The 19,173-nt window shown below is 40.4% G+C and overlaps 1 protein-coding gene across 1 annotated transcript in view; it reads right to left on the bottom strand.

Annotated features, from left to right (window-relative positions):
- Nucleotides 1-774: 774 nt before the first annotated feature.
- The window catches only part of LOC122542178 (protein phosphatase 1 regulatory subunit 12C-like), a 78,254-nt gene continuing 59,855 nt past the window's right edge, over nucleotides 775-19,173 (bottom strand). Inside the window, exons 16-22 of the mRNA XM_043679619.2 lie at nucleotides 18,001-18,128; nucleotides 14,098-14,144; nucleotides 13,443-13,542; nucleotides 11,038-11,142; nucleotides 9,571-9,621; nucleotides 8,512-8,562; nucleotides 775-7,880 (exon numbers count right to left, since the gene is read on the bottom strand). Of these exons, the coding sequence (XP_043535554.2) occupies nucleotides 7,794-7,880; nucleotides 8,512-8,562; nucleotides 9,571-9,621; nucleotides 11,038-11,142; nucleotides 13,443-13,542; nucleotides 14,098-14,144; nucleotides 18,001-18,128 (569 nt within the window). The 3' untranslated portion in view covers nucleotides 775-7,793. The remainder of the gene's footprint in view (nucleotides 7,881-8,511; nucleotides 8,563-9,570; nucleotides 9,622-11,037; nucleotides 11,143-13,442; nucleotides 13,543-14,097; nucleotides 14,145-18,000; nucleotides 18,129-19,173) is intronic.

Raw genomic sequence — 19,173 nt, 5'->3', positions numbered from 1 at the left:
CATACGAAAGCCTTTTGATGATGAAAACGCCAGTTTCTGAGCAACAGGTCACTTTAACACAAGATACGTGCTACCAGGCAACTGACTGATCATCTTTTCTGCTCAAGTCGCTCATTCCAGTTTCTGGACTGAACACTAATGGCAATGAATCTTTTGGAGGAAGGGAAAAACGTGGATTGGAAGGGCAAGGGATTTATGTATGGCGATTGGGCAGGCCCTCTATCCTGCCCAGATTTTGTAAGGATAAGCTTATGGAAGTCAAGCGCCTCAAATAAAGCAGAAAATATCATTTTCATAGCGCATTCCATAACTCCAGCCCATCAGAAACTCATTTACAGCTAATTCGGTATTTCTGAATGCTGTAAAGTAGGAGATGCAGTATTCAATTTAGACATAAACAGCTCCTACAAACAGTAAGGTAGTTAGCAGATAACTGTGTTTACCGTATTGGACAAGTTCTATCAACTAGAAAACCAGTTAGAGGTCCAGTGGTAATTTTTGAATTGGTGCCTGTGTATTTCTTACACCCACCCAAGAAGGCAGATGGGACTTTAGATTGTGCACTCAAATTCCTGGATGTTTTAATACATTAAAACAGCATTAAATAAATGCAGGATGCTACTGTTAATTAAAAATAAAGCCAGGACCATGGGCAAACTAGCAGTGTGAAAAATAGAAATTATTTCCATGTCATCTGAAACATTTAGAGTGTATGCAACAAAATCACTATTCATTTCAAACAGGGTTTTTAATAAAAGAGGCAATGCAACACTATCCAATTTTAAAATGCAATTTACACTTTAATAAACATTGTCTGTTGCCTTTTAATTACATATATATATAAGTTATACAAGGAGGCATCAACAGTATGTTTTCTGTGCTTAAAGCAATGCAGCCTAGCTGCTGTAACAAATAAAGTACATTTTTTGTGCAAAGTCCCATGTGTATTGCACACTGCAACAATGCAGATTTCAGTTTTTTTTAAAAATCCATATACATATATTCAGGTCACCACTCATGGCACAGTTTTCAAACAGCATACAACAACCATGGCCATTGAGAGTCTGGCCAGAAGATAGGTCCAAACTGGGCTCGAAGAGGGAACAGCAAATCATTTTAGTGACAAACCGAGCCATTGATACATAATTAAGACTCTTGCTGACACGCATGCCGCCACTCACTATACACTTCACATTTTATATTGAAAAATAAAAGAATTCTAACACGAGTACTTCAAAATTAGCCTAGTTGCGGCATAACGCCAAGGCACTCCTTCAAATCTGATGAAACCGTGATTGTTTTTGTGGCATCAGGTGATCATCATCTCTTTCCCCACCCCTCCGAGTACAAGTCTTGGTCCTCAGCTGAATTTGGCAGTGGAATCACTGAGGGCAGAACCAAGTCGGAATTGTTCCACACCATCACCTTGAAACAAATAAACATTCTCCACCAAGAAATAGCCATTCAGGTGCAGAGCAGAAAAGCCAAACCAATAACCTGGAATGATTACAGCTCAGCGACAGTCCCAGAGAGGGCCCGGGCATCGATCGGGAACACTCTGGCTCCACATAATGGCACGTTTACAATCAAGTGCGCCAACTTCCTACAGTCTCAGTGAAAAAAAAATGCTGCAGGAGATGTAACAAATCTGAGTCCTAAAAAGGACTTTCTTTGCCATCTTAAATAAATGACACACACCAGTCCTATATACAGTCAAATTCCCTTGGAAGCTTACAGTTCCTCAGAGGCTTACTGCAAACATTCAATGGGATTAACATTTAAGAAAGTTCTACAATTTGACACGATATTTAAAAATATAGATATCTATAAGTGTTCACAACACATTCCATTCAAGAGTTTCAGGCAAAAATCCTGGTTGCCCAAAACAGTCAATAAATCATTGAACAGGTTTTGTCTTTGCCATGCAAAGATTTGTAGCTGCGTTCTGAAATATTCCAAGTTGGGGAAGATTGGTTGGGGGAGGGGGTGGGGGGGGGGTGCTAATTACAATATGTGGGTATCAATTTAGTCCATAGGCAGAGGACAACAACCTCCATGATATATTAAAGCCCTTGACATTGTGTGTAATTAGAAATTAAGTAGTCTGAAACGGTTGTGGCTGGTCAGTTGGAAAAAGCTGCTCTAAATGAACAGTCGTTATGCTTTACAATACATTTACGATTGCGCGATCACGATTGCGTGTTCAAAGTTGAGACCAGAAGCAGCAGAACAGGTTCCAAGTCTTGGCTGCACACCACTCATTGGAAGGGAGTTTTGAGCACAAACATCCAGAGCACTGTTCCTGGCCTCTTTTGTCATAACTAAAAATGTTGCGATTGCAGGTGGGAATATCTACTTTTATTCCCCCAAAACATTAAGAAAGGGGCCGAGTGTATTAACTTCACAGAACACACAAAGTATTTCAAAAGTGCCCATGAATGTTATAAAGCTGTGACGAAAATTTTTTAAAAAGGACATTTACATATTGCCTTTCAACTTCAGGATGCCCAAAAATGCTTAACAGCTCAACTACCTATCTTTCAACAGGCAGCTTCTTTAAAATCTTAGGAATATTAGCAACAATTTGCACCCAACAAAACTGCAAGGAGATAATGACCAGTCCTTTTTTTTCTGGTTGAAAGATAAATATTGGACGGGGAGAACTGTACAGTTCTTCCAATGACTTAGGATCTTCTATGTCCACCTAAGAAGCTAGGCAGGGATCTCAGTTTAACTATTAATACAAAAGGTGGCACCTTCAACAGTGCAACACTCCCTCAATGCTGCACTGAAGTGTCAGCTTATATATTTTTGTTGCAAAGTCGTCGGGAGTTGACTTAAACTCACTATTTGTTGATTCAGAGTCAGCAAGTGTCATCAGGAATGATTCAGCTCAGCAGTTCCAGAGGAAGCCAAAAGAGAAAATGCTGGAAAATCTCAGCAGGTCTGGCGGCATCTGTATGAAGAGAAAAGAGCTGATGTTTCGAGTCTAACTGACCTTTGTCAAAGATTTTATTTAGTTCCAGAGGGAGCCTGGACATGGAATACTCCTTGGTTGTGCTTGGGAACACTCTGGGTCAAGGATGGCACGTTTATAGCCACCAACTTAACCATGCTGACACTTGATGACCGAGTCATCAAGAATACAGCATTCCTCAGACAATGCAAGGAAACAGATGCCAAATGAAACTGGTCAAACAATGCAAGAGGGAAGAATTTAATTAAAATCAAAGAAATTGCTGTTTCAATTACTTCACTGTCTACAGCTTTGTGGATTCATGAATATGTAGTAAGATTGTGTATATATGCCATAAACTAAAATAAAAGACAAGAAATTGTAGAAATACCCAGGCTTGCCAGTGCCCAAAAGAGAAAAAGGTATTGCAAAAGCTCTGTTAAATGGGACAAGGTGCAGGGGAAAAGAGAGAAACAGATGGTTGGCTAGTGTCAAACATTTAACTTCCAGACCAACAGCAAACCTGAATCCAGTGTGTGGAGAATGGGCAACAAGACTGGCTGTGGCTGCATAAAACCTTCTCTGCGTTGTTGCCAAGGTTCATGCGTGAATAGTGGTCAGATGGAAGGTAACAATTAGTTCTTGCAATTGTAGAAGCAAGTGCCAATAGAGGAGTGGCAAAAAAAAAACTGAAAAAGAGATGATTTGATAGTGGTGTTATCAAGGTTCATATTGAATCCCATTTATATCAACAGGCAAGTGAATATAAATCAATCTGGTAGCACACCTTTCAAATGGGGAATTGACTGGTAACCAGTTTCCTAAGAGAAAACTAGATAATAGCGGTTTTGTAAACATTACTTTAACCACTATAGATCAATTTTTATTGACAATTTCCTCACTAGGTGGCACAGTGGCTTAGATACCAGCTTTTCACTGACAGATCTACGATGAAAGTATTCTTTGTCTGCTGAATGGCCATGTCCTGAAAAAAAAAGTAAATTTGGCATTTTCAATCTAGTTCTTAAAGGGTGTAGACTTGCAGCACACCAAACCAGTTAACATGCAAAATAAATGGTACAATAGTACGCTTGGGGATAACAGTCAGAAATTGGAACAGGACAGATTAGACTGCACTGCACTGTACATAAGTTGCAATCTTGATGCAGGATGCCTATGGTGTATTCATTTTTCAGTGACAGTATCCAACACTGCACTGATCAAAATTAATTCCTAAAGGATATTTTGGAAGGTGTGTGTATTAAAGGGAGAGAGTAAAATGATTACATTGCAGGCGAATCATCAGAAAATAAGACAACATGCACACTGATGATCTTGGAGTGTACAAACCAGAGTGATTGATCACGTCCGTAATATATTCTACTTGTAACATAGCATTAGCATAAGAAAGTTTCATCTGCATATGTTTCAATGACCATTAAACATGGCAGGAACAGTTTGTGTTAAGTCGGCAAACTATAATTATGATTTTAAAAAGGTAGTTGAATATTCATTATAAAAATGTAAACATATAAATTTGCCTGAGCAATAACATCCCTGGAAGGCAAAATGGGTAAGAGTACATCTGGCTGAATATTAAGGCACACAAACTGATATGTCCCATTGCCTGGTTTGTACTCAGCAAGTTCATTATAAATGAACAGTATCAATTGGGAAGACAGGGGAACATCAAGGCAGGGGATAGTGATCCCAGTTGCTCTCAATAAGTGAAGTTAAAGTGTGAAAATTCAATGGATTGCACCCTTTTAGAAAACCTAGATTTATAAAAATATTTTACCCTTGCTAAACACAGATTTATTTGGGCTAAGTACAGGGGAACCTTGATTATCCAAAGGAGATCTCAAGGTCCCGATAGAAACATTACAAAGACATGTTTCCAACACTGATCACATCTTTTGTTTACAGTGCTCAAATAGGCACCGTTTCCAAAAGACTGATCTCTCGCTCTCTCTCCCCACACTTTCCCTGGAGTTCTACAGAGGGGTGTACCCTAACAATCCCACCCCCCCCCCCCCACCTTCCCAAGAATAATCTCTCCAACATTGTCCCATGCAGGACAAATGTGGAACCTGTCAAAAAGTTGCACTAAAAAGTTGTGTGTGGCTGTGTCTGTGTGATATTTGGAGACTTACCCCATAAAGGCAGCTGTAGCAGTAGCAGTCTTGGTGCTGGTGTCCAGTCCAGATGCCCTGGGGAGGGGGCCAAGGGGTGGGCGGGTAGGGAGACAGGGGGCTGTGTTGGGTTTCGGGCGCTGGTGTGCTTTGTGCTGGGGGCGGGGGCAGTGTTGGACTGGGTTTGGGGAGGGGGGGGCTGGTGACAGGGTTCTAGGGGCAGGGTTGGATGGGGTTGGGGGGTGCGGGAGGCGGGAGGCGGAGTTGGACCAGATTGGGGACTAGGGGCAGGGCCTGGACAGGCTTCTGGGTGCAGACAGGGGCTCGCGTGCTTTGTGCTGGGGGAGGGCGGGGCCTCACACGCTGTGCTGCTGCTAGTCTCCTGAACAGAGAACAGACTTTAAAACTGAGCCCGAGAGGAAAAGGCATTTAAAATCGATTTTCCGAATAATCAATTATCCGAACGAAATAGTGCCCCGCCCATCTCGTTCGGATAACAGAGTTTCCGCTGTATTTAAGCAGACTTGCTGAAGTAGTGGGCCTCATGAGGCAGCAGAAAAACACAGTACAGCCAAAAAAAAAGTTGCACCACCACACAACTTATCTCAGCAAATACTAGAGAAGGGGGTGGGGAAAAAAAAATGAAGTCACAGGAAGCCAAGCTGTGGGAAAAGAAAAAACATTTTTAACATAGCAAATAATTCAGACCAGTTTCGATGGTTGCCCACTGAGTAATCAGGTACTCGAGGACAGAGTAAAACAAAGACTTCAGCAGAGAAATTATTTGGTCCAAATTACACCCCATGAAAGCACATATTTGCTGGACAATAATTCCACTTTTGAATTTATTTTCCTGAATTAGGGAAACTAAATCAGAAAATATACATAGATGCAGTGAATATTCACAATCTAAACCTTGATTGGGAGCTGTAGACAAGTGTGACGTTTCCAGAACTTGAAGAGCAGGAGCTTTGGCTGATTTTAATATTCCTCCAGCATGACAATCCTCATGCAATGCTAGTCACATGATTAGGGAGCACTTTGCTTTCACCTGTTTGCTTTCCCCTGCACAACACTCCATCATATTAGTGTCCAAACCCTGCTTTTTTGCCCATTATACCACAAATGCTGGGCATTAATTTGGTTATGGTTCTTTTGCGAGCTGCTGCAGAAGCAACGACCAGTTGGCACACAATAGCTGACTCCCAAAGCTTTCATCTCAACCATGAAAAGCAGCTGCAAAGTTACAATGTGCTGCTGCTATGTGTTAAAGCATACAACCTAAGCATTTGAAAGTATTGAACTCAGAATAGGTACCATCAGTTAAAGGAAAACTGTAATGTTACTACTCAAAAAAAAAACAGAGCATCCTCTTGATCCTTTCACTTAAAAGTAAGCTGACTGTTGGAATAAGATGCACTGTGTACGGCCACCCTCATTACTTTAGGCAAATAAAAAAGGTAACCCTGAGCTACTACTCAAAACACTGAAACTGGCTTCTATTTTAGGACACGTTGGCTCAGGAACTATTTGCACTTGCAGCAAAAGTTTAAAAAAAAACTCATGTTTTGCTAAACAGCGTACAACGTTATTCTGCCACCAGATGCCACTGGCGTACAGGCCCTCAAGCAGTACTGCAACCTGATGCCGACCATTTCACCTGAATCAACGGAGTTATCGAATTGTTCTAGGGTTGAGTTCACTGCTGATTAAAAAATTATACAAAAAAAAGGGCACACAATGAAATGACTTTGAAGACCAAATACCTTCTCAAGCATCCCGAAAGGTCAGAGCAATTTGAATAACAAACTTCCTCTGAATGTTATGGGGACAATGTGTTAAAACCCAGGCCCTGAACAAGGATTAAAACCTTAAATGAGCCAGGGAATTTTAACCAGCTGTATTACATTTCAAACCCCAATAAATACTTTCATGCGTAAATTGGAAAAATTACACCCCTAACTCAAACAGAAATCAATTCACATTAACTTTTCAGTTTAATACTTGACACTATGTAAAAAAAATACTGCATAATAACATTCAAAATCTTTTGCTCTTCACATACTGATTACCACGAGAAGTGCTATTCCAAAGCATTTACAGGAAAAGAAATAAAAAGTTGCAAGATTGAAATACATTCAATAGCTGTAAGAAATATTTCATGTCAGGGCAGAGAGTGTGGTAGAAAGGGGCAATGGTAATTGACCAGAGTACTAACTGTGAAAGTAAAATATGTTTATCCAACTGACCAGGACACAGAGGAATGTAAATTAACAAACTGAGCTATCCATTCACCAGAACATAAATACATATTTTATACAAACACACACATCCAGAGGTCACAAAAGATAACCTTCACAATTGGTTAGATACAAAAGAAAACAGAAAAATCTCAGAACAGCAGAGTCACTGTTGGCAATTTTACGTGACCAGACACATCTGACAATTTGCATCAGCTTTGGCCATTGGAACTTAGGCTGGTTGGTTGGTTGCCTGGACTATCATAAGTTTGCCCCTCCTGTCTTTTATCTGCTCTACTAACCCCCCCCCCCTCACAATAGTTAACCATAATGGCTGTGAAAAAAAATACTTGACATGGAAGAGATTCTCCTTTGATCAAAACCCAGAGTCAGCTGTACAGTATCAGAGTTGGCAACTGTTTTTCCCATGTTTTAGAGTGGTGCAGCTGGAGGATGGCACCTCAACTATTTTGACAGCTTGCTGATGACACGGATCAAGGCCGCATTCTCATCCTTTAGTCTCTGATTGTTTGTTTTTAAGTCTGTTAAAACCTGAAGGGGCAGAAGAGAGAGAGAAATTAATGTAGTACATTCCATCTCAGGGAGGGGTGATATTAATGGAAATTTAACTTTGTTAGTGTAAAACTGCAAGAAAGGGGAGAGAGAGAGCGCGCGAGAGAGAGGACTACAACATAAAAATAGACAAAAATAAAAGTTTCAGCCTCTATGATGGGTCTATTCTATACAAAAGAGATACTTTTTTTTGAAAAAAGTACAAAAATCTAAACTTAAGCAACATTGAGGAAACACAGAAATATTTTAAAATGAAAACATAAACATGTAAAGAACACCTGCAGATTAAATTTGGATACAAGGTCTACCACTTGGCCAGTATTCATTCCACTCCAGTAACACACAGGCTTGCTTGCACTTTGCCAGAATAAAAAAAACAGAAGCATATCTGAGGACAGCTCTTGGTCTCCAATTCAGTTAATTAAAAATAAAGATAATCATTCGTGACATGGATTTTATGAACAAAACTGGCTTTTATTGCCATCTCCAGTTGCCCCCAAATGGGCGCTAAAACAATGCATAATGGCAAACTGACCACAAAATGTACCTGATACTTCTGTTGATTCAATCTTCATTTTTTTTTAGAAGAATAAAAAAAAGTTATATTTACCTTCAGCTGCTCCTCCAGTTCGGCTGTTTTTCTTTCAAATGCCCTTCGTTCCTGTTTCAAAGAAATGACTGATAATAAACACTTTAAATTGGTTATTTTTTCCACCTCTCACTGTAAAATAATAGCACCCAAATAAGAAAGATGGCCACAATTCAAGATTTCCACTACTAATTCTGATCTTTGGAAGACCAGTCACAGATGTACCCGATGAAGGAGCAGTGCTCCAAAAGCTGCTATTCCAAATAAACCTGTTGGACAATAACCTGGTATTGTGTGATTTTTAAACAGAAGTACCTGACAGAGCAGGAAGCCATTTGGCTCCATCATGTTTACGCTGGGTATTTGAAGGAGCTATCCAATTTGTCTCCTTCCCACTTGCATTTTCTCCACAACTGGATGAATACTTGAAGGAATTGCAGAATTGTCCTTGTAAAGTTGCTACTGAATCAGCTTTTATCCCCCACCTCTTCCACTGACAAGATGAATACCAGATTACAGCATTTCAATTGGCTACGTGTTATTTGGGAAGTAGATAATGCTGGGAAGAAGGTGGCCACTTACTGTAGGGGAAGCTGCAAGAAACTATTCTCTTGTCAAAACGTCAGGTGGCAAAACCACTACTCTCCATTTATGTGGCAGTTACTTTCTAAATTAACAAGTAACTGTTTTCCCATTAACATTTAACCTTCGAGATAACTAGAACATAGAAAAATACAGCACATTTCAGGCCCTTTGGCCCTCGATGTTGTGCCTAACCTACACTAGCCCACTATCCTCCATATGTCTATCCAATGCCCGTTTAAATGCCCATAAAGAGGGAGAGTCCACCACTGCTACTGGCAGGGCATTCCATGAACTCACGACTCGCTGAGTAAAGAATCTACCCCTAACATCTGTCCTGATTTAAAGCTACAACTGGTTTCACACATTCCTCTGTTTTTATATTTTTTAAAACTGCATGATCAGGGGCTGTGTTGTAGAAGTCTGGCTGTTTTGTTGGAAACAGGTTAATCGAGTTGCTGCGCAGGAATTTACACAAAGTATAATCTGAAGACTTACAAATCTTTCCAACTCCAATTGTGCCGGCCTATTTTCATGCCTTCCTTGTCTCTAAAAATGGACACACAGTAAATAAGGTGAAATGATGAGCCATGAAATAAGTCAGAAAGAAAAACAACATTTGTCCAGTAGCACCTCATCACACCTTCAGGTGCTCATGTGTTACACATCTAATGAATCTCTTGATGGAGTTGCTTTTCTCATAGATTTTTCTTCACAAGGTCCTACAAGCATATGGAGACACTAAATTAGGAGTAGGCGGCCATAAAGCCCCTCCTGCCTGCTCTGCCATACAATAAGATCATGGCTGATCGGATTGTAAGCTCACCTCCATAATCCCATTGAACCCCAATAACAATTCTGACCGAGCAATCTATTTGCCCTAACAGCAAATCCTTTTGCAACAATCTATAACTGACCCCAGTGAATCCATCCGCAATGCTGATTGCAGGAAATATTGCTCAGCTTCTAAAAATATAACAGGATCTTTAACATTCTCTTGAACCACCAGAATGGGTGGAGTTAACTGCAGCTTAAAACCCTGCCCGGAGGATGGCAGCCCCAATAATGCAGAATTCTGTCAGCACCACACTGAAGCTTCAGCTTTAGATTAGTGTCCTAATCCTGGACTGGGCTTGAACCCAAAACCTTCTGGCTCAGAGGTGAGAATACTCATACCAAGAAAGTTCCCAGAACACAGAGACATTATTAATAACCTTGCTTATTGCATCACCTAAGACTATCAAATGGATAAATTCTTGCCTCTGGCACTCATTTAAATGCCGCCATGCCCTGACTCTTAATAGGAAGGGTTTGGAGGGATATGGGCCAGGTGCTGGCAAATGGGACGAGATTAGGTTGGGATATCTGGTCGGCACGGACAAGTTAGGCCGAAGGGTCTGTCTGTGCTGAACATCTCTGTCTCTTTTTTTAAGGTCATGCACGTGATAAATAAATATCTGATGGACACTGACCAAGAAGATGGGAAGGGATGATCTTTTAGACAAAGGGCAGATTAGACTATCAGGGGTTGCCTCCAAGGTACACGGACTGAGGAAGACATAATAAGAATCAGAATCATAGAATCCCTACAGTGTGGAAACAGGACGTTCAGCCCATTGAGTCCACACCGATCCTATGAAGAGCATCCCACCCAGACTAGCTAGTTACCTTATCCCTATATTTACCGTGGTTAATCTACCTAGCCTGCGCACAGAATCCCCACACCACCCCTGGATACAATGGGCAAAAAGAAAAAAATGTTTCCAGAATGAGCACTTATTACAATTTGATGAGCGTGTGTTCCATTTTTAGCATTGCCCACTAACAATGTCAATATGGTCCTGATCGATCTACAAGGAAGGCAACTAATTGCGAGCACAGAAATTTTAAAAAAAGTGATAACAGACCCAGGAAACCACAAATTGGGGTACGAACCGACAGCTTTGTACAACTGTAATCTCTTACCTGCAACACCCTCTCCAATTCCTGATTAGCTTGTGTGAGGTAAGATTGTGCTTCTCGTAACTCGCTCTTAAGTCTCACATTCTCTGACAAGACAACTTCATACATCTGCAGTGGGAAATAGAAGAATATTTTATTTCATTGTACAGTCAAGAAATATCTTTCACACAGAGTTAACACAAAGACCTGCATTTACATAAATCTATTATCACATCAGTGAATTCTCACAAAAGTTCTTCAGCGAATGAGCTGCTTTTTCTAGTCTATTCAGCCTCTCCCTGTAACTCAAATCCACCAACCCTGGCAACATCCTTGTAAATCTTTTCTGAACCCTTTCAAGTTTCACAACATCTTTCCGATAGGAAGGAGACCAGAATTGCACGCAATATTCCAAAAGTGGCCTAACCAATGTCCTTATAGCTGCAACATGACCTCCCAACTCCTGTACTCAGTACTCTGGCCAATAAAGGAAAGGCATACCAAATGCCTTCTTCACTACCCATGGAGGCTGAGGGGCGACCTTTTGGAGGTTTATATAATTATGAGGGGCATGGATAGGATAAATAGACAAAGTCTTTTCCCTGGGGTGGGGGAGTCCAGAGCTAGAGGGCACAGTTTTAGGGCGAGAAGGGAGAGATATAAAAGAGATCTAAGGGGCAACGTTTTCACTCAGACAGTGGTATGTGTATGGAATGAGCTGCCAGAGCAAATGGTGAAAGCTGGTACAATTGCAACATTTAAAAGGCATCTGGATGGGTATATGAATAGAAAGGGTTGAGGGATACGGGCCAAGTGCTGGCAGGTGGGACTAGATTGGGTTGGGATAGCTGGTCAGCATGGATGAGTTGGACCGAAGGGTCTGTTTATATGCTGCACAGCTCTATGACTCTATGCTGTTACAGAAGCACTTGTAATGGTATCACTCAAACAGTAATATGTCAAATAATCACTTCTGCTTGAAGGCACCAATAGGATTCCTTGCAGATCTTTACAGATCCCATGACAACATCTGAAGTCTGCTAGAGTTCATTGTGTGTTTTGAGATAATTTCTGAGAGCAGTATTTTCCAATGTCAGTCAGAGAACAGGCTGGAAATGTAGACCTGGAAATGTGCAATGAAACAGGATTAATGATCTCATCATAGAGGAGCCTCTAGGCAAATATGATAGAATTTTACTTTCAGTTTGAGGGAGAGGAGTGTGGGTCAAAAGAGTAGCATCTTAAACTGAAATAAAGGCAAGGACAGAGCATGAAGCCAGAGGTGGCTAAAGTGAATTAGGAAACAGTTTAAAAGTATTGGCAGACACTTAAAACTATTTTTCATAATTTTCAGCAAAGATATATTCCATTAAGGAAGAAAATACTTTATGGGAGAATGCACATCCATGGCTAACTGAGGAAGGTTGCTGGCACAAGAGTAGTTGCATTACCTTACAACTGCATTAATTTAAATTCTTCTCTTGGTTGCCCACTGTTGTTTAGAGTGAGTCATCGGTCCTTAAAACTACTGCTTAAAATGTAGTGATCAGTGACAGAAGCTGCACAAAGTGGAGGGACATGATAGTATAGCTTCTTCTGCACAACCCCAAGTGGACTACTAAAGCACACTACTAGATCAATCATGCAGATCTCATCATAACATTAGGAAGCTCAAAAACCTGTGACAAAAATGAAAGTTGGATTCTTTTTAAATTGAAAGAGAAAAAGACAAGAGTCAATGGAAACAATACAGAACATGGATAGGATAAATAAACAGTCTTTTCCCTGGGGTCGGGGAGTCCAGAACTAGAGGGCATAGGTTTAGGGTGAGAGGAGAAAGATATAAAAGAGACCTAAGAGGCAACGTTTTCACGCAGAGGGTGGTACATGTATGGAATGAGCTGCCAGAGGAAGTGGTGGAGGCTGGTACAATTGCAACATTAAAGAGGCAACTGGATGGGTACATGAATAGGAAGGGTTTGGAGGGATATGGGCCGGGTGCTGGCACATGGGACTAGTTTGGGTTGGGATATCTGGTCGGCATGGATGGGTTGGACAGAATGGTCGGTTTCCATACTGTACATCTCTATGACTCTATATGCCTTGTGAAGGATGGGAGTATAGGACTGCATAGGCTTAACACTGTTGCAACAGTAGCTTTGAGGGGATAGGTACTGTTTCAACAATGTAAACGAGAGAAAAGTATTGTGGTGAAGTGATTGTATATATAAAAATAAAAAGGGTAAAACAGTTCATTCAAGACTGTTCCATTTGCTCTTGATATCTAGCACTCTGTCACAAGTTTATCAACTGTCTAATTACAAGCACATCATAAACCTTGGGATGAATTACTTAAGACATTTCATCATTATTTCAAGCATGCACATAGATAATTACAACAATGATCCACTCATTCTCCATTTTATTACCTTCCTGAAGTCATTATTACCATCCTCCATTCGTCCTGCACTAGAGTGGAAAAGTGTTCCAATTCTGTTCGGAATCCGATCACTCTGACTTAGGCCATACCTGTCACCAGTCAGAAAGAGAGATTTGTTTGCTGTCAGCGCTGTGATGGTGAATGGATAAAGGAAACATACAATTGACAGCAAACAAAATATGGACAATCCAAGAGCAGGAATAGATATCCATCTTAAATCCGTTTAGACTGCATTGACACCACTGCAATGAAAATTTAATCAGCTGTAACTTTACAGTGTTCGTGTCAACACTGCAGAACTTCAGAACAAATCAACAACTTAAGTGTCTACAGCACCATTTACAGACTGCGTTAGTTTTAAGTGACAATATAGTTTTGGAATGGATTTCTGTGTATGGGAAGCCACAGGGTCAACAGCATTTGAAGATGGACAGAAGAAATACTAAGTAGTCTTGAAGGGCAGAGCCAATTTGGATGAAGGTACGTCATCAGATTATTGAGGGACAAATTTGTTCAATTGCTATAGAGTGCTCGACAATGACCAGAACAGAGGAACTACAAGAGATGCAAGATTTCCATTCCATCGAGCTCTGAGAACCATTAAAGTCTGCTTCCACGATGAGCGCCAGGTAAAATGTTCTTGCCTGTGTGTTAAAGTGTCCACACTGTTCATCTGTTCTGTGCTGTCTTCCTGAAACACAGCAACATCAAAACATTAAAAAACAAACAAACCAAACAGCCTGTCATCTTAGTATTGCACAGGTATGCAGTTGGACTTGGTGAGAAACAATATTAGGCAGTTGGCTTACTGAGTACAGGCGTAACGTTTGCACAACGTTTGAAAGTGAACAGCCACACAAAAAAAAAATGCAGCTGCAACTTACATGCTCAAAATTTAGGGAGAGGTAAGCAACATGAACAAGGCTAAAAGAACAAGTTGTATAGTTCCCCAGTGGTCAGTAGTAGGACTTTTTTTTCTGAATTTGTATAAATGACAGATGGGTGTGCAAGATAATTTCAAAATTTGCAGATGACAAATCAGATGTCTTGTGAACCATGATGATAAACTCCTAGAGGAGAAAGGTTGTTGGAATGGGCGGTACATGGCAGGTGGAACTTTACATTTTGCTCAGAAGAATGATGGAAGGTAATATGAAATAAAAGAGGTGTAGAGATAGAGACACCTTGAGGGCATGAGTGCACAAATAATGGAAAAAAAAAATCACTGGTAGTGGCCAGGGCAGGTTGAGTAAATGGTTAATAAAGCATAGAGAATCCTGGATTTATAAACAGAGGCACTCTACTAAAGCAAGGAAATTTTGGTGAACCTTTATACAGCAGTGGGATCTAAACTAGACTTGTGTATCATTCAGTGTGCCGTATTTTAGGAACAATGTGAAAACATTTCAAAGGGTGCAGAAATGATTTGCAAGAATGATTACAGGGACAAGAGACTTCAATTACTTGGATTGATAGAACCTGGAGAACTGATGAAAAACATTAAAAATCATGAGGGACCTAAACAGAGTAGATCATTGTGGGAGGATCAAGAACCAGGAGATGCAGATTTAAGATGATTTGCAAAACAAAGTGAGACAAAGAAAAGCTATTTTTAAAAATTACAATGGATCTAGATAGAATAGCTGTGGAGGAGATAAATTAGATTATTGGTTTCAATGAGGAATTCAACAAATTATGTGAAAATAAAAAGGCCACAGGGAAGAGGAAGGGAAATGGGACAAGCCAAGTTACTCTTGTAGGTAGCCAGCACAGATATGGGAGGCAAGTTACCATTCTACAATATAATGAATGATAGTTAAACATTAACCACTATAAATTCTCTTTCATCATTTGCTAGCAAACAAAATTAACAAAAACAAAATTTCACAGAAAGCGAGGTGGCAATTTAGTATTACCACCATTCAAACACTGAGCTGGTTTGAGCTATCAGAAGATGGCAAAGCTTTAATGTTTTTTGAATGTAATTCACTTCGGATTGTTTCCTTACAAGTCAAGTACTTTTCACAAGTTAGTCTGTGACATTGCTATTGGTTAAGCAGAATGGTCACGGGCTGCAATTCACAGGATAAAATAAAGAGTATCTAAACAAATGACGCTAAGTAACAGCTAAAATAATGGGTAGGAAAAGAATTTACCTCTTTATACGAAAAGGAACGGACTAGAGTATAGCTTGGTGACTGACTTCAGCTAAATACAATGGAACATGGGATTTGTGTTTTTTTTTACAAAGGCACCACTTAAGGCCAACTTGCTATTTTGTGCATTTCATCACTTACAAGCGGCTGTTTAAAGGAGCTTAAAGTCGATTTCTGGGGTTGGCACTTAGTGATTTTGGGAGACACTCAGAAAATAACAACTTCGAGCAGTTTGCATTTATTACTGGCATTATTTCTTACTAAACTTATTGTGGTTTTACAATGCATGATGTATCGCAGCCATTCTGTTCGCATGAGCAGACATGTTTGTTTGCTGTGGGAATTTTGCATACGGTTAGAATGGATGTTACAAAAGCCCTCCATCCTACAGCAGTTGATGCAACATCCTTAGATACAATTTCAGATCTAACAGTGTCAGGCAGATCCTCCACAAAACCACAGAGGTCACCAAGTCTGAGCACTGCAGGACAACACATTAATTTTTTAATTAAAGCTAATCAGAAATCATAGGTTCAAATTGTTCATACACAAGTTGCAAAAAAAAAAAAAATCTGAATTTCAGAAAGTATTGGCCCAGGAAGTACTTTTAGAAAAGCATCACCATCTTCCCAAAGTGGCACTCAGCAAACATATTGGGATTTTTGTGAAATGCCATTAAACTATTTCCGCACATTTTAAAGACACTGACAAACAAAAACTAAAATCAACTGCTGTAGGATGGAGGGCTTTTGTAACATCCATTCTAACCGTATGCAAAATTCCCACAGCAAACAAACAGGTCTGCTCATGCGAACAGAATGGCTGTGATACATCATGCATTGTAAAACCACAATAAGTTTAGTAAGAAATAATGCCAGTAATAAATGCAAACTGCTCGAAGTTGCTATTTTCTGAGTGTCTCCCAAAAATCACTAAGTGCCAACCCCAGAAATAGACTTTAAGCTCCTTTAAACAGCCGCTTGTAAGTGCTGAACTGCACAAAATAGCAAGTTGGCCTTAAGTGGTGCCTTTGTAATTGACCTATAGGATAATGAAATAGGTAGTGATGCCGGTTGAGGATGGTGGGAACTGGAACATGTGTGTTTGTCATGGTGATTATACAGGATCTTCATGTGTGACCTCCAGACCTATGGATACAAGACATAGGAGCAGAAATTTACTCTCATTCTCACTCTCACCTTTGATCCCCTTGATACTCAAGAACGTACCTATATCAGTCTTAAAAAAACTCAATGACCTGGCCTCTGTTGCCTTCTGTGGCATTAAATCCTGTAGATTCACCACTCTCTGGCTGAAGGCATTTCTCCTCATCTCCATTCTGAAAGTTCTTCCCTTTACTCGGAGGCTATGCCCTCTGGTATGAGTCCATGTTAAGCTGGTGGAGGAGATTTTTATCCAGTTGATTTTAGGGAAACTTTAGGGAAGTTTTAGTTTGAAAATTGCTGTAAAGGCATTCCTCAGTGGGACAAGAGGGTTACTACTGATAAATTGCAGAGCAATGCAATAACGGATTCAGAATCGTTAGGTTGTAGGAACAGATAACTGTTTGGGGGCGACATGGTGGCTCAGTGTTTAGCACTGCTGCCGCACAACGCCAGGGACCAGGGTTCAATTCCAGCCTCGGGCGACTATCTGTGTGGAGTTCGCACATTCTCCCAGTGTCTGCGTGGGTTTCCTCCGGGTGCTCTGGTTTCCTCCCACAATCCAAAGATATGCAGGTTAGGTGATTTGGCCATGCTGAATAACCCATAGCATTCAGGGATATGTAGGTTAGGTGCATTAGTCTGGGGTAAATGTAGAGTAATGGGGAATGGGTTTGGGTGGGATACTCTGAGGGTCGGTGTGGACTTGAGCCGAAGGGCTTGTTTTCACACTGTAGGGATTCAATGATTCCATGATTAAAGCTCATGCAGAGCCAATGAAGTTTTAATCACCCATTGAGCAATCCACTCAATAGGTTTCTCTCACTGCATGGGGCAGAGAAAACATTCTCCCATAAATCAAAGGAAAGACAACTAAATGGAATGTTTGAATTACCCCAAGTACCTGGCACACAAGGTTACCAAGTCAATAAAAAAAACAAGATTTAAATAGGATTTGGTCTTTTCAGCATGTATCCAGCTGATTGCTAATTTGACCAATTATAAACCAAAGTACAGGATTAACTGGTCTATATGACTCACTTGCTAAAGGAAAGGCTGTAAAACTTTTGTTCAAGACACTTCACAGGGATGGAATTAAAAGAAAAGGAAAATAAACAAAATGTGGAAAGATGCTTACAGTCACACACAAACCAAAGGTTCCTCTCATACATCTTGGTGAAGAGCACCCTTAAATTACAATTAATTGTGATATCAGTATGGTACATACCTCTTCTGTGAATTCTGGTTTGCCAGTAAACCTACGTTCTTTCCTAGCTTTCCGTCGATCTCGTATAGATAACCGATTCTGATTGCTATAATCCGAATCTCCTTCCTCCTTTTTGCTGTCTTCGGATTCTGGAGATAAAAAGAGAATGACTCCAGCTACTGTATGCTCTGAAACTCTTCAAACACATTAATGCTTGGAGGAGATATTTCTGTTTCTGGCTAACCTTGTGTACAATTGCTCATAGATACAGAAGGGTATGAAAAGCAGCTGGACAGCTCAACTGCCAACTCAGACTACAAAGATTCCACAAAGAATTGGCTGAAGGTCTGGAGGTCAACTAGAGGTTACCTGTCAGAAATCTTTTTGGACTGACAGCTAAGGTCCTTTTCTATTCAACACTAGTTTCTACAGCTTATCTCAAGAATGACGTGGAAGTGCCTGTGATGGACTGGGATGGACAAAATCAGAAGTCACACGACACCAAGTTATAGTCCAATAGGTTTATTTGAAATCACACTGCTCCTTCATCAGGTGAAGTCTCAAGTTTCTAAATCTCAAGAAAGGAATAAAAATACTACATTACATTTAAAAAAGCACACACAGCAAGTCCTCACTTAAAAGGGATTGTTGTGCTCCTGAAAAATCACAACTTGAAGTGAAACAACTGGAAGCGAGTCCTTGATCCCTATGGGATTCTAAGTCAGAAAGTACCTGACTTGTGGTTGTACAAATAATGCACAAATTGAAGTATTGTACTCTCCTAGCTGAAATAACTTGCAAAATAGAACAAACATAAAAGCAATATTAGATAATGCAATATACACTCAGTAAAATATTTCTTAAACTCTGTTTTAGAATGCATGTATTTTTAGATTAACATGGCACCATCTAGTGGCAGAAGTACAAAGTCCAGGAAGCGACAGAGTCCCTGAACTAACGAACATCAGCCATAAGATGGAGCCCTTCAGCACGAGCTCAGACCAGCAGCCAAAAGAAGGGAGCTGCTTCAAATGAGGAAGGTGAGAACAGAGTGGGAAGTGGGAAGGAAATCTGACTGGTAGTACCAGAGGGAAGTCAAGACAAAAAGCAGAAAATAAGCATACAGGGAGGTAACCCTAGGAGGCAAGGCCTCGGGATGCCAATAATATTACAAAAAAAAAGCCAACTAATGGG

This window comes from Chiloscyllium plagiosum, unplaced genomic scaffold (genome assembly GCF_037043375.1).
Source record: "Chiloscyllium plagiosum isolate Xiang-an unplaced genomic scaffold, Cpla_swu_hap1 HiC_scaffold_33, whole genome shotgun sequence".
NCBI classification, from domain to species: Eukaryota; Metazoa; Chordata; class Chondrichthyes; order Orectolobiformes; family Hemiscylliidae; genus Chiloscyllium; species Chiloscyllium plagiosum.
This window is presented reverse-complemented; position numbering and strand designations above follow the sequence as displayed.